At 54.6% G+C, this 1,543-nt stretch overlaps 1 protein-coding gene across 1 annotated transcript; it reads left to right on the forward strand.

Annotated features, from left to right (window-relative positions):
- Window positions 1-74: 74 nt before the first annotated feature.
- On the forward strand, window positions 75-551 carry SPRG_17730 (hypothetical protein; the record flags this gene model as incomplete). Its single annotated transcript, XM_012357120.1, has 1 exon — window positions 75-551. A coding segment is annotated over one exon (477 nt), but the record flags the coding sequence as incomplete, so codon positions are not given.
- Between the last annotated feature and the right edge of the window lie 992 nt (window positions 552-1,543).

A 1,543-nucleotide genomic window follows, 5' to 3' on the forward strand; every position in this document is an offset into this window, starting at 1 on the left:
AATTGCCCAACTATGGCCCCTTTACGATTCCCAACGAGCGTGTCGAAGGCGCCGAAGACATTGGCTCGGACGAGAAGAAGCGCCGCGTTGTTGGCATTGCGTTGGCACTCTTTGTGGGGTGCCTCCTCGGCAACTGCCTCACGCCCTATGTGCTCTGGCAGCAGGCGTGCAACCACGCCGGGAAGGACTGCAACCCGCTCAACTTTCTCTTTAGCCAGTGCATGGGCATCTACATCACGTCGACGATCGCCTTTCTGCTCTACTCGACCGTGCACCGCATCCGAAAGCGCCGCATGCCCCGCAGCGCGCTCCGCCCAGCGTACGTCTCGGGCTTGCTCTGGGCGACAGGTCTCGCGGGCCAGCTCCTCTCGGCCGGCAACCTCGGCTTTGACCTCGTCTACCCCCTCACCGCGATCGGCCCCGCAATGGTGTCGATGCTCTGGTCGGCGGTCTACTTCAAGGAGATTGAAGGCCGCCGCAACATGTGCATTCTTGCCGCCGGCACGTGCATGATCTTTATTGGCACGGCCCTCCGCGTCTATGCGAGTTAATGCAGACTAGTACTAGTACATCCTTATCATTTTTCATTTCTGTCAACACGTCACGTCGCCGCCTCGTCTGCCACACGCTGTTGGCATCGGCGTGCAGTGTGTCGTTTGAATATACACAGATATACAGACGAGCTCCCGTCATATTACGGGAGCTCGGGTTCATTTGCGCGTGTATGCCGTCGGGTCGACCAGCTGCCAATCGAAGGGGTAGGTCTCTGACGATCTGGAAACCGTTTCCTGCAGCGAGACCGTGTGTGAACGTATGGTGCTTTTACAACCATCCAGTGCCAGGGAACATGACTCGATTGAGTCATGGGACGTCAACATATGCGTGTTTGGTAGTTGGCAACACCGCTACGCATTGGTCTCGAGCGACAGATTGTGGAAGATATCGCATAGTCGTCTTATGGTTGTAGTCCATGGATGCTAATGTACCGCGTCGAGGTTCTCTTTTCTCTCTTTAATTTGCGTGCAGAGCCCCTGCGGGCTCCACACAGCGTGAATGGTGTCGGACAACTTATTCTCTTCTCATGATCAACCTTCTTTCGTCAGACGGACATAATCGACGGTGAACGAGGACATGATGCGGTGTCGCGTTCCAGCATAGCTACCTCGCGTGTTACGTGCCATCAAACGTGCCTCCTTCTCCTAAACGGGGACTTATGAAATGTATTCAATAGTAGAGCGATACCCGACGAAATTGCTGTAAAAGTACATCACGGGATGGATCTCTCCGTACGCAGCTCCCTCCCAACGACCAAGTGCTGGTGCCAACTCCAAACGCATTCAGCGTAGCGCGACGACTTTGCGTTCGTTTTGGCGAATTTGATTTCAGCGAAACACGAAAATTCGCTGTTTTGGCACGTTAGAACGCTTCCAGTAATCAACTATTAGTTAGACTCCCAAGATCGGCATGCCACGTTTGCGTTGACGGACCCTACCCCGCATCGCTCCCCTCTGTAAACGCTCTCGCTGTTGGCTCGATACGGAAA

The sequence above is a fragment of the Saprolegnia parasitica genome (genome assembly GCF_000151545.1).
Source record: "Saprolegnia parasitica CBS 223.65 unplaced genomic scaffold supercont2.741, whole genome shotgun sequence".
Taxonomy (NCBI): Eukaryota; Oomycota; class Saprolegniomycetes; order Saprolegniales; family Saprolegniaceae; genus Saprolegnia; species Saprolegnia parasitica.